Source organism: Leptosomus discolor, chromosome 8, assembly GCF_034619465.1.
Source record: "Leptosomus discolor isolate bLepDis1 chromosome 8, bLepDis1.hap2, whole genome shotgun sequence".
NCBI classification, from domain to species: domain Eukaryota; kingdom Metazoa; phylum Chordata; class Aves; order Leptosomiformes; family Leptosomidae; genus Leptosomus; species Leptosomus discolor.
Genome location: NC_141398.1, coordinates 30,284,454 through 30,303,628, shown reverse-complemented (window position 1 = coordinate 30,303,628; position 19,175 = coordinate 30,284,454). Strand labels below are relative to the sequence as shown.

The following is a 19,175-nucleotide window of genomic DNA, read 5'->3' as shown; positions in this document are numbered from 1 at the left end:
GTGGTCACCAAAAAGAGGATGCATGGAGAGCAATGCTATGGCTAAAGAATGAATATGAAGAACTGGAAAGAAGGTCTCTCCTGAGACAAAAGAAAATGTTTAAGTAGTAGATGTAAGGGTAAAATAATGTAATCCCTTTGCCCTATAGCTGAATTGGGAAAGTTGTGTGTATTTATGCATGTTCATTTTTGGATATCTAAGAAACTTGCAAGGGCTGTGAGATAATCAAGTGTTTAGTTTCAAGGAACAGAAGTTCAGAAGAATCACCTTTTAATTCTGGTTCTGCCACAAACTTTGGTGGTGTAGAATATCATTTATCCTTTTTATCTTTACCTGTTGTCTTGGGTTCTCCCTTTTTAATACAAGTAATCCTTCAGTTATATATATGACAAAGATGGTTTAAGGCTCGCTTAATGTGGAGATGCTTTTTGGTGTTGGATGCTATGAGTATGTTTTTCTTTTAGGAGATGTCTTTTACATTTTCAGCTTTGCTTTAGAGAGCTTACAGTGGTTTGGTTCTAAACGTCATTTGTGTTTTGAATTTGTTCTCAAGAATCCTAAAGAGTTTGGTTTAGTTCCTATGTAATCTGTGAAGAAATTCAAGGTTACTTTGTTCTTCCTCAATTTTGAGTTATGCTTCCATTAAGCTTCTGGGGATAGAAACCCTAATAAGCAATAGACACCCAGCAAATTATTCTAAAAACTTGTGAGCACTGGTAGTTAATTTTCTGACTATTGTTGAAAGGCACCAAATGCAGGAAGATTTTGGCCAGACGTTACAGAGGCCCAGTGGGTGTTTTCTGGATGTTTAGCATTGAGTAATATTTTATTCTTTCTTCTGTTGTGAATTTGTGTGGAACTGTATATGATAGTCTACCCCAAAAAACAACTAACCCAATTTTATATGATAGAGGTCTGTTTATTTGAATTGGAGATATTTGGAATAAGAATGAAGTTAAAGCATTGTAAACCATACTGTTATTTTGGAAGAATAAACAGTATCATACAATCACCACAATCACAGATAACGTCAGACTAGAAATGTTAATCATTTTTGTATTGATCTCATGTGGAAAGGCAGCTTTCAGTTGACCTCAGTCAAAAAGTGGCTGAATTTTGTCTCCATACAATGTCCTATACCTGAGGTTTCTTTATGCCTTATCAAAGGATGATGAAGACTTGGGTGTTAGATGTCTGTCTAGCCTCATTATTGAGTACAAGTAAAGTATGTTATACCTCTGCAGAAAATTGAACTGACTTTTCCCCACGAATTCAGCTTTCATTGCACTAAGAGGATCTGAAGAGCGCTTGCTGTTATTTAATATATCAGTATTTCAGTAAATCTCTTTGTAATGTGTGTATGTAAAGGGTAAGTGATTTTTATTTTAAACAAAATTTGATGTGTAAATTTTATTGACAGCACACCACAGTTCAGTCTTCTGGAATTTGGTATGTTGTTTTGGTTTTGTTTTCTTCTGTTAGGGTGTTGGTTTTGTTGTTTGTTTGGGTTTTTTTTTTTGTCCTGCCCTTTATAAGTCGTGTTTTCATTAATTTTATTTATCATACTGTGTCAAGACACCTGCAGGCCTGATGCATTCTCTAAATCCAGGGGGGTTTTTTATTCTTCCTATATGAGCCTGTCTGAACACTTCGTGTTATAAAGCCACAGTAAATTTTCTGTAGTTTTAGAAACAATTATTTTGGTTACTGACAGTAATTTTCTGTGTCTGACTGAAATTCTTCCAACTTTCTTAACCTTGTTCCTGCCCCTGAACATGGTTTAAATATATTTAAAAGGTGGTGTATGTATTGGAGGTATCTTTTTTCAGCAGAAAAATTACGTTTAGGAAAAATTAGTGGATCTCTTTTGAAGAAATATAGAAATGGTATGTGGCATAAACACCTGTGAAAGAGCAGCAGAAAGTGACAGAAACACTTTCTGTTTCATTGGAAGTAAAACTTAAATGATTTGCTTAACAGAAAAATTAATATGGCCTTTAGAGAAGCAAAAACCTTTGAATTTTTTTTTTTTTTTAGGCTAAACGACATTCTTCATTGTCAAAAGGCTGACTCTTTGCTCTCCTATGACACCCCAATATTTAGCATACTAGTGAGACTCTGAGTTCTTGTAGACCAAATTATCAAAAGTCAGGTAAGTGGCATTTTTCTTTATTATATTGCACAGCTTTTAGGTTAATATACAGACACATTGTAAAACTTATGTAGGAGAAATGCGCAATATAATAATATTAAAAAGCCACTTACCCACCTTACAGTTTGTGCAGCCAATTCCATGGCCCAGTATTCATTGTATGGTGGCATGAAGTCCCCTGTACAGTGTGTACTGGGGCATGCTGTTGGTTAAGAATTAGGTCTGTCTTTATTTTGTGTACCTGATACACGAAAGGACAAACACAAAGGGCAGCTGTTACTCAGCTTATGAGCAATGAGAACAAAGTGAGATCCAGTTGTCGTTCTCTTTGGTGGTCTGTTCAAATTTGTTTTTTCTTAAGGTTGAAGGGCAGTTGACGTAGGTTGGAAATCACTGCATTGCTGGTGCTAATACTATTTTCTACTACCACATTAACAAGCATCAGCATTGATTCGGTTTACAGAACTAAAAGCTACCCTTAACTGTACTGCATTAAGGACTTTATTTTTGGTTTTGTTCTTTTACCTGTACACTCAATTCCTTTACACAGGAACTGGTTACAAAGAAACTTTACAACAACTGCAGTGACATAAGGGTAACGTTGTTGTATAGATACACAAAGAGCTAGGGAACTTGAGCAGGAATAATGTTGCGTATTTTTGTTGTTATATACACAAATTCCAAATGCCAATATTGTTTAAAAAGCAAATTCTGTATATGTAAATTATACAAAGCAGAAAAGCAATGTTTAATTTGATTACAGTGTATGCTTGTCAAACCTGTGGTTTCCGTTGTTCCCTCTTAAAAGTAATCGTATGACTGCTCTCTGGTGTATGTGCTACAGATTGTTCTCGGTGTATAAAGTGGCATTTTAGTAGTACTTAAGGAGAGATTTCTGTCCATGTCAGCTTTCAGATTTTAAGCATATTTGTTTTAGCCTTATTTCTTGACATCAAAATATTTAAAATCTTTTTTAAAATCAAAAGGATGTTTTTGTTTATGGGCCTTTTACTGTATTCCCAACTAGATGTAGGAAGGATCTTGCTCATGTTTGCGGGAGAAAATACTGCTTTGGGAACAGATAAACACTGGAATTTCAAAAAACATCATGAATTTTTCTGAAAACATTATGAATTTTTCTGAAAACTTGTAGAGTGAGAATGGAAATTTAACTAAAACAGCTCCTTAGTCTTAGCTGTTGTAGAATCCAGCACTTGCCATAAGAAATCAAAAATAAAGTTGTGGGCATAAAACAGCAGTGGATCCATAAGGTTACACCTAAAGTTAAAGTTGTAATTCAGAAGTCGTTTCCACAAAACTCTGCTTGTTTGGTTGGTTGGTTGGTGGGGTTTTTTTCCAATGGAAGTAGAAGTTAAGATGTACTTTGCAACTTCAGTTTGTGGAAAGATGTGCATGTTTCATCCCAGTTGCAGGGACAGCTTTGACAAGGCAAGAACAGTGTTTAGTATCACCTTCAATGCCACCCTCGCCTGTCATAATGAGAAAGATGCCTGTTTGGTGACTGCTTTTTCCCAGCCCAAGCCAGCTGCCTCCACCTAGACCTTTCTTTGGGAAGATCAATCACAAAATTACATACATATCTCTTGGGAAATTCAGTGTGTATGAGCAGTAAGCACAAACACCAGTGGAAATTTCCTACTTCAAATTTTTCACTGACTTTGAAAGATTTCCTAGTGATCCTGGTAATATTTGACAACCATAAATAAAAAGCACTCTTTATAACTTAAATAAACAGTAAAACATTTTTACTAATTATTAGGCATGAAAACAAATCTCTCATATCTAGGATTGGTCTTCCAGATAAGGTTATAAGCATATTGCCCTGACAATGTAAGTAATTTATGATACAGCCAGAGGTGTAATTATTCTGTGAATAGAGGCTTTTAGCTTCCAGGTATACAAAGTATTTTTCATTAATATTAAGTAAACTTTAATGATTGAAGAAAAGACCAAAGTGGAGGACAGTCTATATCCTGTCTAAACTGTCCTACAGCCACATTAGTGCTTTTAACAGATTTAGAGTACAGCTGAAATAACAGTACGGATTTCCTCTTCTTTTTCCACACCCTTTTCACCACTTTTTAAACATACATGTAACTAAAAGGGTGAAGGCTATCTGCTTATTTACTAATAAGGAAACATTAAAGAAAAATTGAAAATAACTGTAATCAGTGCTGATTGAGTAGTGGTGATAGGTTGCAATTGAGTGGTTTGAGGCTATTAATTGCAATCGGATTATACTAGTTCAGACCTCTCATGTCAGGTGCTTGAAATATTAGTTATTTCAAAGGTAAATTGTATTATAAATTATTAGTAAATCTGTACCAAGGTGATTAAACCCACTTGTAAACTGTCAAACATGGGTACTATTTCAAGTTGTAGTTTAGTCACTTGTATGCTAGAAAGTGAGTTAGGAATTAAATTTAGGGGTTATATGGAAATATGTGGAGTAAGTGAGTTACTTTTGAGACTGAGCATTTCCTGTGCTTTCTATCCTCATAATAAAATTTTTGTTCGGCTTTGAAGTTTTCCTAGTCCACCACTAGCCTTTTCATCTGACTGTGGAAGATGCCCCAGATAGGGAGGAAGCTGCTTCTCTAAGGCAGACTTAGGAACTCGTTTGACCACTTGGGGGAGATACAAACCAGCAGATCTGTGGAGCCCTCACACAGGTCACAAGTACCGTAGTTCATCCTCCAGTTTCCAGTCTGAGGGTCTACCGTTGCTAGACTGTGCTGTTCTCAGTAAAACTGTATTTTTTTTTTTCCAGTAGGATGGATAAAATATATTGCACTGCATGAGTATTCTAGGTAATACCATCCCATGTCATTCTTCTTAACATTAATCAAGTGTTGTTTATTGAGGCAGGTACAGAATTACTTAATGGTTTGGTATTGGATTTATTCAATTTTAAGGAATGTGAAATTGAAACAGTAGAAGCTGAGGAATAGTTCAGTGGTTTAAAAGTCCTATTAACTTGTTTGCATAGCTACTGAATTTCACCCTATGTTCACACTCTCACGTGCACACTTAAACACTGACAATGTGTACATCCAAAGCAGTGAAGGGGAAAAAAAAGCAAGAGGACATCTTTTTACACTTATTTTCTCCCATTGATGTTGTTTCTTTCCAAACTTGAAGCTTTCTCACTGATCTGTTGTCTGTGGTGTGTGAGGCTGTTAGCAGTTACAGGAACTATTTTTTACTCTTCCGTTTTTTGCATAAAACATTTGTTGTGGTCATTACCAAACTTGGCATTCTAGATATTCTGTTATGTGTACCATTAAAAGTGCAATCAGCCATGGGAAGTATTCCCCAGCAATGTCCTGTTGGTAACTATAATAATAAACAGATGCAGTTTGTACAAAGCAAAACTTCTGTGATGGGCATTGCAGTTCCTCTCAAGTGCCCTGGGCTGGAGCTAGAGTTTGGGGGCAGGGGGCTCCTGTTTTCATTCTGCTTTGATTTTTTTTCTGCTATGATCTTTCAGTCTCTATTCCTTTTCAGCCATTTCTTGTAGTCTAGGAGCAATTCTCTCCTCTTTACACATGCTGTGTATCTGACGTTAGGCCTCTGCTCAAGCACCACTCCCTTGCCAGAGGTATCTCCTGCAGCCTCGTTCTTGGATGTGTTCATGCTGGTGTCCAAGACGACAGGTTTGGTGTTTTCTGAAGTGACCTTGCATCCTCCTGTGCTGGAGTGAGTCTTGGTCTGCTGAGATGCATTCCTTCCTGGCCTTGCTTTGAGACTTAGTGGCCCTGCAAGTTGCCTCATAAGGCTTGTAAGCCTTGAGGCAAATTGAGATCTTACTTAAGCTGAGTCAGTTCTACTAAGGAACTTTAAGGACCAGGGGTCTTGTCACTTTTCCAGCTCACTTCCAGCTTGATGAGCAGGACCACAAACACTGCAGGATCTTGTTTCTTTCTTCCATCTGTCAGCACTGTTCTTTCCTTTGTTCCTGCCAGCAGGTGCTGGATAACTCTGCCATGCCCAGAGGAGATGGAGCTAGAGTACTTCACACTTCTGTCAGTCAGTCCCGCTAGACTTTCTATTAGCACAATCCCTCACACCATCAGTGCACAAAATGTTGATCAGCCCTGTTGCAGCTGCAGCAGTTTGCTCCAGCTTTTTTCATTTCACAGATCACTTCTCTGTCAGTGCTCAAAATGTGGTCCTCTTCTGGCATTGTGACTTGTGGCCTACAGTGACTTCTCCCCTTCCTCCCTGGGGCCCATCATGAGACTTTCCTCTGCTGCTTGTAATAGGCAAGATTGCCTTATTGCTTGCTGGGAATTTCCAAAGCATGCGCAGGATGTGTTGGTTCCTTGTCCAGAGATCACAGACATCAAACCTCTACAGCATCACAGAGCTGTCTGTGGGTGATGCCACATTTATCAAACTTGTCCTACAGATGCCTGGAAACCAAGATCCCCCTTCCATGTAAGCTACTTCCTCAGGGTGCCCACTGCAAATGCGTGTAGGGTAAGTTACTGAAAAGAAAAAGATTGTTTATTGCTCTTTGGTGTTTGTAGAGATGTGGTGTCCATAAAAACCATTCATAGCCTGCTCTCATTCCTCTGTTCATTAGAGAACCTGTAGCATACATTTCAGTCATATCGTAAAACCGATCATCTCTTCAAAGGACTAAACTTTCCAGTTATTTCAGATAGTTCTCTCAACTGAGAAAATAGACGTTAGCTCTATGAAGTGTGGTGTTATTTAAAATGCTTTTAAAAACAAATTATTTATAGGTAGATGCAACTGAAGTAATTTTACACCTCTTAATCTGAAAAGCCAAGTGTCACACATTTCACAAAGTGTGTGGATATTATTTTCAGATGTATTGAGAGGTGATTTGTTTCACATGTGACTCTAATGGAGTTAATATAATACTGTGCCCATATGATTTATTATAAGGATGGGTTTTGGTTTGTTTTTAAACCTTATAAATAGCCATATAAATGCACTTGTCTGGTATTTTTACATTTTTAAAAATACTCCATTACCTCCAAACTCAGAAGGTGAAAGAGTAAAAACTTTACATTCTCAGTACAGGCTTAACATTCTCAGTCGTGTTTTGGCTTCTAATTCATTGCATGGTTTTGCTTTCTTCTTTGCATATTTAGATGTTCAGTTTTCCACTCAAATATTTTATGGCTTTTAATATTCTCTGAGAGTCAAACATCAAATACCATACTGATAATTCTAATGACAACAGATATTAGAGCTTGTAAGGTAACCCTTTATCCTTCAGTGTTGTTCTGTTCCAAGTTTCCATCAAGCATTTAGAATCTGTGCTGTGCAGGAGTTCAGCTGCATTATACTGTGTAGGGGAGACAATCCATTCAGCAGAAATAGTTATAGACTATTAAATGCAGAATATTTAATTTCCTGAGTCTTCTGAAGCTCTAGATATCTGTAGCAGAGCAGAACATGGCTGCTTACAATGGGAAGGAAGAAAGGACAAACTAACATACTCTATATTCAATACTAGTTATACTCCCATGCCTGCCTGCAGAGGGAGTGGCATCTGGCTGTTGCCTCTCTTTTGCCAGAGCATCATCAAGCATTTTATGTCACTTTTTTTCTTGCTCCGTCACAGAAACCTCTGATTGCATCCTCACTCCAGAATCTTTCAAGCTGGTGAGGAAGCATCAGTCATCATTCATACCTTTACAATCTTGTATGTAGGTGGAAGAGCAATGTCCCTGGAAGTTACAGTGTTTTGCCAGTGCTCAGCTCAGGAAGGGCCGTCAGAATTTCATTGCTTCCCTTTTAATCTTGGTCACATTTTCCTTAATGCCGTACAAAAATTCCTCTCACTCGTTATGCTCAGTTATAAAGTATGTAGTATAGATGACACTTCAGTTAGGGAAGGACATGTTGGAACATTATGTTTGATTCAAGTGAGTAATACTGTATATGATTTGAAAGTCTTTTCTTGTGGGTAAGGGAAGAGCTTTTGGCTTTTTAATGTTCTGTTCTTCTAAATTTAAAAAAAAAAAATAATAATTCTCAAAGCAAAACCAAGAATTAACGCAGAGGTCATGTGTGTACATTACATGTAGCTGTTACCCTGTTATACCTCTTGCATGGACACCCACCCCTGTTTGAAGTGGGTGTAACAGGCTGTGTTACTGTAGGGGAAGAGTTCTGCATCAGCAGCAAATGGTTGCAGGCACTTTGTGCTTGCTTAAAACTCGGTAGTGTAAGGTGTGGCTGTAAATATAGCCAGGCAGGGAAGGGCAAAGCTGGCTGAGAATATTAGTCTAACGTAAAGCTCCTTTCCCCATAGCACCCTGTTTGTCACTTAGGAAGCATTAAACGCTAAACTGGGAACAAAAAAATAATATTCCAAAATCAATATGTAGAGGGGCAAAATGAAGAAAAGAGGGTGTCATTCTTACCATGTGAGGAAAGTAATCACAGCCATGGTTTGGTTTTCTAAAAATGGGTTTGAAGGGTGCCGCCTCCACGTTAGGCAATTCCCTGAATGTTCACTTTGAGTCAATTTTTGCACTTCTGCAAAGAAGCAAAATACTGTTCCTCGTGTATGTGAAAAGCATAACTGTTCTAGTACACAAGGAAGTTAGCTAGTTCTGCACACCTCTTCAGAAAGCTTTGATGTAGAATAAGCAAGATACCACAGGTTCTATATAGTTCTTTCAGTGAGTCGTGACAAATGCCTGCTGCCCTTGTGATGATGTGTGTATAAGAGAAACCCTGTGGTATTTACTCTCCTCCGTGGTATGACTGTCACATGAGTCATGTCCACGCAGGCAGGTATTCCTGATGATGCCCAGGCTGTTACATCACCTACTGGGTGGCAGATGCTTTGAAGAATGGGGAGAGCTCTGTGTTCCTTCACCAACCTCTCGTTCATTGCTATTATCTGGCATCCGTTGAAACTATTGGCAACACTGAACTACTAGCTGATGATCACCCGGGTTTTTGATAGGTGTGCAAGCCATCTACAGTTATCACACCACAGGTATTGACATTGCATTGTCTGCTGCCAGCACCACTTATATCTCCAGTGACCCTTATAGAAGTAGGGTCACTTTCTCCACAAAAATATTTGTATGTTTTGGAGTTGGTTATTGTGTGTGTGTGCATTTGGTTTTGTAATACTGTAAGAACATCTGTGTTTCACCTCACAGGTTGCTAAGCCTATATCTACTGTGTTTAGATCTCAATTTTGCTTAGAGAATCTCCTGCATCCTCTACATTTGGTAACAGTGGCTTTCTGGTTTATAGAGTGTGCCTGGAAGTAAAGAGCAGTTTTCCATAAAGCCTCCCAGTCTACCCATTTCTCTTTATTATTATGAACAAAATTTGAATGCATCGTAGCCCAATGAATACATACATGCTGTTTCAAGTCTGCTTTACCTTATGCAGTAGAGTTGTATTAACCCTTAATAATACCTGAGAAAATGTCTGTTAATGGTGCTATAATGTGGCTCTTGGCAACCGATGCTAAAAGGTTTCTGCAGGCTGAAACAAAATGCTTCAAACTTGAATGGGAATAAATTCAGAGATCCAGTGTGGCATTATAAGATGCTTACAGTGAAACCTGTGATTGTTTCTGATTCTTAATTAACGGAGAATTCTTCACAGTAATGGTCATCACGTTGGCATAGCAGTGCTGCTGTGGCAGTGAATTGTGGTTTTTAAGAACCATAATGTTACATCAAGAGGATCATTACAGCTGAGCAATCCAATCAAAATGCCCTGAACAAATGAAACTGTTTAACAGCGCTCTGTCAATCAGTGCTATATGACTACTTCATGGTTTCAGTCTGGAAAGGCATCTCTGAGGACCAAGGAAATAGGCAGAGAAGTAGTGTTAAAAGAAAGACTCAATCTAATCATTACCGGGCAATGTGGGTAACATAAAACCCAACCTGATACCATTGTTTTGTTTTCTGCATGACAACAAATTATTTTAACATCCCTGTTATGTAAAGCGAGAAACCAATATAACATTTCATTTCATGGGATTGTACCCATACTAACAGAGACAGTATTCAGTAATTACATGTACTTTTTTTAAAATTCCGAAGCAAAGCAATGTCTTTTGTTAAAGACATGCCAAAGTAGAAAGAGGTTTTTCTTCTTTTTTGAGATTGTATGTTTACTGCTAAAACAAAGTTCACATAAGGAACAGTTGATTTATAAGAACTTGACTTACTCCTCATTATCTTTAATATGAGATTTCATTGTATTAGTTGATGTTACCATGATGCTAGCAAAAATATTAGATTGAAAATTAGGATTTAAAAAATGTTAGTAGGGAACAAGGGGTCTCATACAAAAACAGAACATGGCAGAAAATTCTGGGGAGAATGCAGAGGAATTTTGGGGGAGTATTGTGATGTATTTAATACTTGCTGTAATTAAATGGTCTTTCAGAGCAATGATGAATGTGGAATCCAGAGGTTCACTGTGGAACTGTTTCTTTTACAGGTATACAGAAGTGATTGATTGAAACTAAATTATATGACAGAAGGTCTAAAACTACAAAATGTGCTGTAAGCCCTGTTTAATTTGGCAGATAAATGTCAAGTCATTTTTTGTATCTGCGGTTATGCATTTTTAACATTTTTTTAATATGTTGGCATTATGTACTTTATTCTATGGGGGGAAAAAAAAGAAAAGAGGAGCTTTCTGTGCTTGTGATTTTTATACTGCTAGAATCAGAAATCTCTCCTGAATCTGTCTTTCCATAACAGATTAGAATAGCAGTCTCTCTGATCTCTTGGGGCTTCTAATTATGATTTTTTTAAAGTCTTTACTGAGCTTGTATTTGAGGCAATACAGAATCTAGAAATGCAGTCAATCAGTAGTTTGCTGGGTACCAGTTTCTGCATGCAGAATATTGAGGAAGTATGATTGAAGCTTAATAAAATACATCGAGGCATTATGCAACTACATATTGCTGCCACAAAAATATTACAAGTATTTTGTAGAAGATTAAAGACTATCATCCTATTAACATGAAATAAAATGTCTTAAAATTCATAAACAAAATCTAATTATGAAGGCAAATATATGGAATTAACGGAAAGAAGTAGTAGGATGCAGTTTTTCAGTACCTTTTTAGTGGTTTTGCCACACAAAAAGTACAAAGGGAAAGGCAGCATTAGAAGATGCAAGGCAGAGTCTCCCCTCTCTCTCCTTTGTTCTCCAACAGCTCTCCAAGGCTCTTACATGTTCTGCTGAGACAGGCTGGTGCATGCCAGCTTCATGGAGGGAGTTCGTATTGGAAATGAGATGTTGAAAGGTAGTGCCCAGCTGCTGCTTTTGGAGAAGAGGAAGCCCTGTTAAGAGGAGGAATAATGAAAGGAAGAGAAGACTTAAGGGCACAAGTGTTAAGGATGAATTAACAGGTAGAATGAAGCAGGGTGGGAAAGGAAAAATAAGTTGCTACTGCATTCCCACAGCTACTTAAGATTTTCAGCTGCCTGGTGTTATTTATGTGGGTTTGACCCCCATTAGGTATAAACAAAAACCAGAGAGGTGCAAGTCTTTCCCAATTAGTGTCTGCCTAAGAAATAACCTACTTTTTTAATTATGTGTCTATTTCTTCTAGCTTGCTGTCCTGAATCTGTCAGATTTCACCACCTCTTTTGTAAATTATATGCTCTGATGTCAGGCAAAAAATTTTAACCTGTTTTATGGTTGATTTGATATAGATACAGAATCACACCAATGTCAGAGACATTTTTCAACCTGTAGTAGTTGCACCTATTCAGCCCATCCTGCCATTGTACAAGACGTATTAAATCAGAGCAGGCTCTTTAAGAGACGCTTTTGTGTGTCTGTTTGAAGATGTGCAATAATCTAGTACATAGTAAAGTGAAAAAGACCCCATCAGGGTTTTCCTGTGCTTTCTACTGGTGTAATTAAGGTCTTGTGTTGATTTCACAGTTCAGCATATTGGTATTGGTCAATGACGCTAACTCTGTCAGAAACCAAGGGAAATTAGAGGTTTTTTTTTTTTTTCTTTTTAAATTAAATTGTTTGGCTGAAGTGTCCAATTAGCACTGGTCCAGTTACAAGATACCCTGGTGAAGGAAAGCGGGAAGCAATACATCTTGCTTCCTAAGTAGAAAACTTCATTTTATTTTTAATCAGTGCTATTAAGGAAGACTTCCTTGGGAGTAGGCTTCACTGAGGGTTTGTTCATTATCTGCTCAAGGCGAAGCCGAAGGGAACCTTTCTTATTTCATACCAGAATTGATTTTTTAAAAAATAACAAGTGCATGCACAGGGGGTTGGTGCATGTATTTAAAAGTGGAGTTGCCATTGGTAACAGCTGACTTCCTTTGTTGGAAAAGTCATTGTTCATTACTTACCTGAAGTGAAAGGTTAATGGCCTGTAGTGATCTGAAGAAACCTCTACAAAAATGCACAGCAAGGATCTAATGTTGTTACACAATAGTGCTTTCCACATACTTTTTCTCGGGTCAGACATAGAAGATAGCTGTGGCTGTTCTAATAAAAATGTTTAATGTAAAGTAGTACCCAGTATATTGGGAAATGAAAAGGCTCCTGCTACTGTCAGACAGACAGCTGTCACCAAGAGCACAAATTTTGCTTGCTTTATTGATGTTTGCAAAACATGCTGGCTATACTTCATATAGAACTGCTGCACTTTTTTCCTTAAAAGCATCTTTGTTGTAGTAGAAATAACTTGTTTGGTAGTGTAGCTGTTGCTTTAATTGCTTTCTCCATAGCTTTAAACTGTTTCTTTTGGCACATTTTCTTCTTGCTGTTTGAACACAGTTAAAAATGAGATCTTGTGTAGTACATTTGGTATTGAGGTATTCTGAAGAATTTTGTTGGCTCTCAAACGGAAACTTGAACACTTAAGGGAGATCAATTAGCTGCCTGACTGAGACATGCCTGTGATGTAGGATTAAGCCAAGTCACTCAGCAGCTTGGGGGAGAAAATGCAGGATATGTGTTTCAAACCAAAGAAGAATTTCATGGGGATAGACTGCAACCGTTGCTCTGTAGTTGAAGAAGAGCTTTAAGTTGGCACTATCTCTGGAAATGACAGTCCTGCCTGGTCCCTTGTGTTAAGTAGTTGGTGTTGGGAAGAGGGGATCAGGCTGTCTAGGAAGCAGCTTTTTCCAGGCAGATGCCAGAGTGGTGGTGGTGGTTAGCCTGGCCACTTTCCCAGTCACATCACCAAACAGCTGTATGGATGTTGGTGTCAGCAGGAGCAGAGTGGGGAGGGGAAAATGCAGGAAGGGGCATGACTGCTTTTTTTGAATGACACTAGTAGCCAGTAACAGGATAAAATGTGTATCAAATGACAGCTGCTGATTTTTATAAGCTGTGGAATAACATCCCTCATCTTCTGAGATGCAACTGAAGCTTAATCAAAAGTACACAAAGAGCATCTTTCAGTGATAGTGCTGGTATAAACAGTTCCACCTTAGAGAAACAGGAGGTCAGTTTCTCAGTGCAGGTGTCTGTGCAGCCCCCAGACTGGAGGGTCAATCACTTACAAGCGGCTCATGGCAGAGAGTCAAGCGGCAGAGGGGGAGCCCATGGTAGACTTCACTGCTACAGAGAGAAACGTCAGCCAGGCCACGAGAGTGGGGACAGCTTCAGGGCTGTCGCTTCTCAGGGTTTAAAGACAGCAACAGGGAGTTGCTTTGAAGTAATAATTCTGCCAGGACTAACTTGAAATAAGCGGTGCCACATATTAAATTGTTAGAAACCTTTCTTGCAGCACTAAGATTTTCCTCTCCTGCTGACCGTTTTCAGCTGGGCCATAGCTTGAAAGGAGATAACATTGCATATTAAAAATGTATCAGCAGCTTCAGTTTAGTTAGTGCCAGATGCTGCAAAAATGTTTCTCTTTGTCAATGATATTAGCATAGGTATTGGAATACTGTGTGAAATTTCTTTTTAATCTGCCCCTACAAGCCAATAGCCCAATACCATAGATCACAGTCTGCTGAACCTACAATTATGCTTTAGTCTAACTTTTCCATGTTCAGTAAAAAATTCTATTAGGCACAGATTTTTGTCTTTATTTGCTTGAGTGATATTTGATGAATTTGCAAATTTTGACCATGTCACTTAATAGAGACGTATATTTTCCTGACATAATGGAATATTTTTGAACCCAGTTGTCTTCCTCATTTTTTGTACTTGTCTTTGTTCCGTCTTCCTCCTTCCCCAGATCCTCATTTCACTTACTATAAATTGTTCTTTTTTTTATGTTTGGTAGTTTTAGCTTGCTTAGTTACAGAAGGCACTGTACAAATATTTAAACTTTGCTGTACTGAATGAGAGGTGGGGCTGGGGAAGAACTTTAAGGGTATAGACAAAGGAGAACAGCTGAGCTCTTTGGTGAAGCCCATCCTTCTGCTGAAAGTTGCTGCTAGCCCAGCTGAGGTGCAGTAACCAGCTGCGGGTACACCTCTGGCCTGCTGCAGGGCAAATAAAAACTTCTGGTACCTAAGTAAGCTTGCTTTATTTTGCATCATGGTAGACTAGGAGCAGTCAGCTGCTGTACCTTAGCTGAAAGGTTAGAGCTTCTTACTCCACTCTGATGTATACCTACAGTTTGTGTTGTGATAGAAATATGCATTGTGAATGAGTGTGTGAAAAACAGCTTGTAAATTAGCTTTGGGAAAAGTCGTCAGTGGCAAAGCATGGGTGGGGAAAGTGATTGCCCTAGGGCAGGGAAAAAAAAGTACACATCCAGGAAATTGTGAGGAGAGCTGCAGGCTCGCTCAGCACCATTGCAGCTCACAAATGCATCTCTACCAAAGCAATGAAATACACCATTTGTGTGTGACAGTTGCATCGTACAGAATTGCCCTTCAGCTGTATGTATTAGTTCTGGTTTTATCTGCCATTCTTTGAAGGAACAACATAAAAGGGAAGAACAAATCACTTTATTTTCCATATGTATCTTTTAAGTCTTTTCCTTCTAAGTAATCCTTTTCTACTTCAGTGAATAAATTGTCAATCCCGTTGCTGCTGCCTGTGAGTTAGCCTTCTTTTGACTTGTCAGTTTGCAGCAGCCTTACTGTAATTATGTATGCAAATAAATTTGGGTGCACTACCTCAGGTAATACTGCTTATCTGCATAAAGATGTTTGTTTACTAATTTTTCCCTTATTTAGTTTACATGCTATTCATTTTGCTCAACTGGCGAGGAATGCAGGGAAGGGAGGGAAAATAATAGTATATCACTAAGGAGAACAAGAGTTGACGGCTGGTTACGTATTAACAGAGAATAATAATTTTTGTTCACAAGGACCTGTTCCAAAGAGAAACCTCTGCAGGTTTGGTGAATCTTTCTGAAAGCATTGCTGGTTGAACTCTTGCTTTTCACTCTGAACTTGCAGGTTGTATATTGTGTCACTGCTTTTTGTGCTAGTAATTAGAATAATCTCTAATGTGAATAGATTAAATATTGTAAGTATTATAAATGTAACTTTCCTGTCTGTTTTGGAAGGTTTTGTGGCACATTTATGTCTATGCTTCAGGCCATAGTTTGGTTAGCATGTTTTCAGTGTCAAAATAAGCAGCTCCTCACCTTTTTTGTGATAGTGTCTCAATTTGTGAAGCCAAAACAGTGATCTAGATCAATAAAGCTGATCCAGCTGAAAAGTAACTTGTTTTATCATTGTGGAGGAGGAGAGGTATCATTCAGTCACCAGTCTATTTTTTTACTATTTGGCAGAAAGTTACCTTGCTCACCTCATGGTCATGAAAGTATTTATCGTAGTAATTAAGGAGTAACAGGTGGTGATGGAAGGACCTGCTGAAGTTGGTACCAGCAGCACAAATAGGTGTGGGCTCAAACATCGCCATCCCCAAAAGATACAGGCTATCAGGGGAGCTGAAAAAATTGAGACAATGTCAGTATTAATGCACACAACAGATCTGTAGAAATATATCAGGAAAGCAAAATATTTTGTGTCAAGAACCTGATGACTGCATTTTACATGCTTTGGGTTTGGGTTTTTACTGTGAACTAGCTCTTGTCTAATTCTGACGGTTTAATGCTCTGTCACTGCTGGAGCACACTCGGCGTACTTCTGGAGAGGATCTCCCAGGTGATTTAGTCGAAGCAGAATCCAGCCCAGGCTCTCCAAGATGCTGGGCCACAATGGAGGATGAAGAAATTCATTTTACAAGTGCACTCCATGTGCAAAGTAAAACCTCAGAAACCTCAGTGTAGATGCAATCCAAAAGACTTACTTGTCCACAGTGACAAGAGCATATGGTCGAACAAGGAACTAGCGATGGCCTTCTGAGTCCTATCATCATATTATAACTTCTAGGCAAACTTCTTCCAAATTCCCTTTATTATTGAGAGAAACCTTAAAGTAGAGTAGGAGGATGGCTTAATAATTAGCAGGCTCTACCTGTATACACAACTGAATTGTGCTTTTGCCAGTGTGAGAGTTCAGCAGTTAGTACTTCTGACACCAGTGATACGTTTAATTGGCGTATTGATACTAAGAAGCATGTGATGGCATAAAACGCAGGGACTTTCATTATGTTTTGGCAAACCTGAGCTGAAAGAAAAAGCAGCACAGATGACTGAAAATAGTACTAAAATATTCAATTTCATGTCTGCAGAAATCATTAGACAGCAGTTAGAGGTGTTATTAATGCGTCAGATTCACTTGGGGAGTTACATTTCTGTAATGTCCACTGAAACAATGACACTTATGGTTTTGTTTTTAAGTAGAGCCCTTGCCAAATGCAGATGTGCATTTCTGCATGAAATGGATTTATCGACAGCAAAGAAGATGCAGATTCTCTCAGTGGCTTCTGTTTTACTTCTGCCAGCTCAGCACAGTAAGCAAGCAGTAGCATGGCTGTCGTTTTCTGCCCACCATTGCCAAAATTCAGTCTTGTCAGGCTTATGGAGTTATCACAAAAGTAGCATGCCGATTTCCTGCTGACAGTAAATGAAGATGACAATTTTTATATGGTAAATCAGAAGATCAAAATGTGACCTACTAATGACATGTTATAACACAGAACCAGCTTAACTTTCGTAGTAAGTGAACCTTTGAAACTTTCTGCGGAACTTAGGAAGACTCTGGGCTGTACAATGCTTTGATCAAGACTCTTTTTAGAGCACAGTACATATGATTAGCCGACATTTTATCATGGGTGCTGAATGCTTCTTACGTTACTGCAAGGAATAAGGCAAAAATCTCTCAAGTTTTTTGGCTGCAGAGTTAAAAAGCATGGCTTTATCACAGTGTGTGACAAAGTTCCACAGCACTGATCGGCCCTGTAATTGCATCTTCTCTGGAATGCTAGCAAAATCCTTTACAAGCATTGCTGGAATAATACAGGGTCATTTATTGATCTTTAGTCTTCATGAAGTACCACAGTCTTACTGATTCATCTACCGTTTAAAGGCCTCTGTCTTGCTCTTAAAACTCCTTTTTATTGGTACAGTTTGGTAGTTTCTCTTTGGTTTATAGATGTGTTTCCTCGTTCTTCAGTGGCAGAGAGGTAAATGGGTGTGAATAGGAAAGCTTGTAAATCTGAAAATTTCTCATTAAATTTATTTTCTGGAGACATGGATACTTTTGAGCTTGCTGAGGCAGTCAGTTTGTCTTGAGCTGAAGCAGCCTCTGTGTTTCTAGAAAATCTAAGAACAGTTTGAATTATCTCTTTTTAAATTTCTTTTATCTCTCAAATTTAATCAAAAAAGTATACAACCAAATTAAAAGATTATCCGATAAAGAAAACTTGATCCCACATAAAGAACATGGGAATTTTGCTAATGGATTTAACTTCCATCTTTTCCCCCACTAAGTCTGTAGAACAAGGCTCTTCTTGAAAAGTACATCCTTTATAATAATGAATGTACAGATCCATGAACGCGAGTTTCAGTAGGGCTGAACCACCGCTGTTAACTGTTCTTATTTGTCCTATAAAATGTTGATTCCCCACGTGCTTTTCCTGCTAAGCTGTACTGCTGTTATTTTTGCCCATGATGAGCATGCTGGAATTTTGGCTGTGCAACCACAGCTCCATTTATATATTGTATCTGGCACGTTTCAGCACCAGCGGCTGTGTGATGAGACCTTGGTAACTAGAAATAAACTGAACTAATGCTGCGCCTTGTACCTTCTAGGACAGAAATACTGTGGTTTTCCTCAGTTTAGCTGAATGCATTGTGTGCTGCTTGTTTTGTTAAGAGCATGCTAGGAGAAAGAAAAATAAGAGCTCCTGGAAAGATGTCTATGTTAGTGCCTCTGTATAGGCCTTGTGTAAAATACCTGCTGAGTTTCAGTCAAAGGTGTATCTATTTGGCGTGAATTTCAGTCTGTTTCTATTGGATGCAAATGTGAGTCGGCAGTTTTCTCGCATAGTCTCAGGAGTTTGTAGTAGTAGTAAAGGCAGACTGAAGCTCAAACAGTTTTTGAATTTTTACAGTGCTCCAAAGTACACTTGCATATTGATTCTTGGGAATTTTAAATAAGCAATGTGTTGAGAGATGAGCATCTGAATTTCAAAATTATTGTACCTGAAAAGCTCTGCTGTCCCTTTCACTTACTGCCATTTATCTCAGCAAGCAGCAAACCTCTAATATTACTAGATGTTTTGGAAAGCATCATCACTAGTTGGGCCTGGATACCTTACACACACATGGTTTGGAAAGTGTCATCAGTATCATTGTTGAGGAATGCACTTTCTTATAATGATACTGTTTTACAGTTACTCATTTTTCAGAAATATTTATGTTCATCCTCTGGTATGAAGTAATTTTTTACTACAGTTATGTTGCCTTTGCAAAAAATATATATATTTATTCAAATCATCCTGGGGGATTAGATTCCTATTTGCTAACTAGTACAAGTTCAAACAAGCCTTAGCTTTTTTTCCCCATAGTTAAAATACTGTGTTGCATTTTGCAAATCAGCGGCTTTAAATCTTTTCGAAGAGCAGATCCATGGGAGATGCTTCGATGTTTTGTTTAAGTTGCTGCCTT

At 38.3% G+C, this 19,175-nt stretch overlaps 1 protein-coding gene across 3 annotated transcripts in view; it reads left to right on the top strand.

Moving 5' to 3' along the window:
• Nucleotides 1-19,175, top strand: part of LYRM4 (LYR motif containing 4) — an 89,702-nt gene that overhangs the window by 43,004 nt on the left and 27,523 nt on the right. The window contains exon 3 of one of the 3 annotated variants that reach the window (XM_086469141.1): nt 2,038-2,116. The exons of the other annotated variants lie outside the window; for them this stretch is intronic. Within the exon in view, the coding sequence (XP_086325267.1) occupies nt 2,038-2,070 (33 nt within the window). The 3' untranslated portion in view covers nt 2,071-2,116. Of the gene's footprint in view, nt 1-2,037; nt 2,117-19,175 lie in introns of those variants that run through there. 3 annotated transcript variants of the gene reach the window in all.